This window comes from Acyrthosiphon pisum, chromosome A1 (genome assembly GCF_005508785.2).
Source record: "Acyrthosiphon pisum isolate AL4f chromosome A1, pea_aphid_22Mar2018_4r6ur, whole genome shotgun sequence".
In the NCBI taxonomy this organism is placed as follows: domain Eukaryota; kingdom Metazoa; phylum Arthropoda; class Insecta; order Hemiptera; family Aphididae; genus Acyrthosiphon; species Acyrthosiphon pisum.
Window position 1 is genome coordinate 152,493,993 of NC_042494.1, and position 1,870 is coordinate 152,495,862.

A 1,870-nucleotide genomic window follows, 5' to 3' on the forward strand; every position below is an offset into this window, starting at 1 on the left:
CTTATGTAGTTAAGTACGCTGAAAACGATGGTGAAGTCAGAATTTTCCGCACGGACTTAGTTTTGAAGTTATGGCCTATTGAAGTTCGCTATTTTGCGATTTTTACGCATTCGCGGAACACTAGTTTACCGCGCGCCTGTAGAACATAATGGGGCTGGATCTGGAGTTTGATCACTAATATTTTTTAAGCACATCACACCGCTAACATCAGCTAAACATAAATATAAGAATATTGGTTAATATAAATACTATAAATATAATTATATTATTTGTTTACCTAATGTTTCTGAATCAAATATAATAGGAATATTCCTTGTATTCTTTAAAGGAGACTCATACGATTCAATAACATTTAAACCTGTAATTATTAAGAAATAGATAAAATAAAACCCCTTATTTAAAAAAACTTTATGCACAGATTTGTTGTTTAATTTTATATTTTAAACTAAATTAAATTTAGTAGATACAAATAAATATACCTGTAGAACATGATGGATGTGAGTTAGGCTCTTGCACGATCATTTCATCTACATCATTGTTACTGTTAGGTGGATGGGGTTTAAAACGTTCATTCAAATTTATACCTATGTGTCATGTAAAATAAACAATACAGTTGAATAATTATCACAACAGTCATAACACAGTGGTTAAGACAATTGTTAGGTAGTTAACAACACAACGACACAAAGATAGTAGGTACATACAAACATTGATTGAAACATCCCAGTGAGGTTGACACTTTGACTAGAAGTCCTTAATGATTACAACAAGTATTAGTAGACAATATTATTTTCCTAGGATGTTAAAATACAATTATTTACATTTTGTTAAAATATTATTTTGAAATACAATAGCTGGGTACATAAAATAACCAAACATAAATTATCATAAAGAACATACCTACCTGAATTAGATGTATAACTATTATAAAAATTATAGTTTTTTGTTAGTAAAATAATCCAAATGTAGCTAAATAACAAAACACAAACGTGCACACACATTAAATATACGTTATGTATTACAAACCAATCGGCAACTTCAATGTTGGTAAAGCATTGCGATTCAACTTTTTAGTTCCTATGCTCTTACAGCTGTCATCAAAATGTTTTTCACAAACAACATATGATTTGTAAATAACTGGCATACTCAAATTATTTAATTTTTGATTTCCTGTGCGTTGAACCCAAGTATAAAAAAGAGATTCATCTCGAGGAAATAAATGCCGAATAGTTTTTTTGTCTTTGTATGTTGTGTCACAAAATTTAACAATACAGTTTTTGGACGGCATCTGATGTTAAACATGAAATAAACCGTTACATAGGAAATAATTTATAAAGAATCAAATGTAGGTACTAACTTTTGTTATTTAAACACAGAAAAATAATACTATAATAGGATGACTAAAACTCAAATGTCACACGCGTTAGTACGTTAATTCGTAATAATCATAAATAAAAGATTAATTCGTAAATGGTGACCATCGAAAATTAATAGAACAATTTTAAGTTGCAACTTGCCAACTTTACTTATTACTCATTACATTTCAACAGTTGGCATTCTGATTTCGTAATTCATATTATCAGAGTAACGCAGCAATTCTCTATAGAGCTACACCCCCCTGTACCCAACTAACTAAATTACCCATATTAGGTGGCCATGTTTACATTACAGTGTGCGACAGATCGTATTTCAGCAAATCGCCAATTAACGGAAGTCGCAACTGAACGACTTACTCACCAGAGAGAACATAGGCATTAGGTTAACCAATAACAACTTAAGTTGTGTGATGGAATCAATCACTATTATATTCGTCACATCAACTTGAGGTAAACAAAGCCATACCTATCAAATTGTCATTTATTAATCATTT

The 1,870-nt window shown here is 30.3% G+C and overlaps 1 protein-coding gene across 1 annotated transcript; it reads right to left on the bottom strand.

Moving 5' to 3' along the window:
- Positions 1 to 14: 14 nt before the first annotated feature.
- On the bottom strand, positions 15 to 1,864 carry LOC107883607. Its single transcript, XM_016803900.2, has 5 exons — positions 1,358 to 1,864; positions 1,027 to 1,288; positions 480 to 584; positions 278 to 358; positions 15 to 211 (listed from the first exon to the last, which is right to left on the bottom strand). Exons 2-5 carry the CDS (start codon positions 1,286 to 1,288, stop codon positions 126 to 128), a joined length of 534 nt encoding a protein of 177 aa, XP_016659389.1. The 5' UTR covers positions 1,358 to 1,864; the 3' UTR covers positions 15 to 125.
- Positions 1,865 to 1,870: the final 6 nt, after the last annotated feature.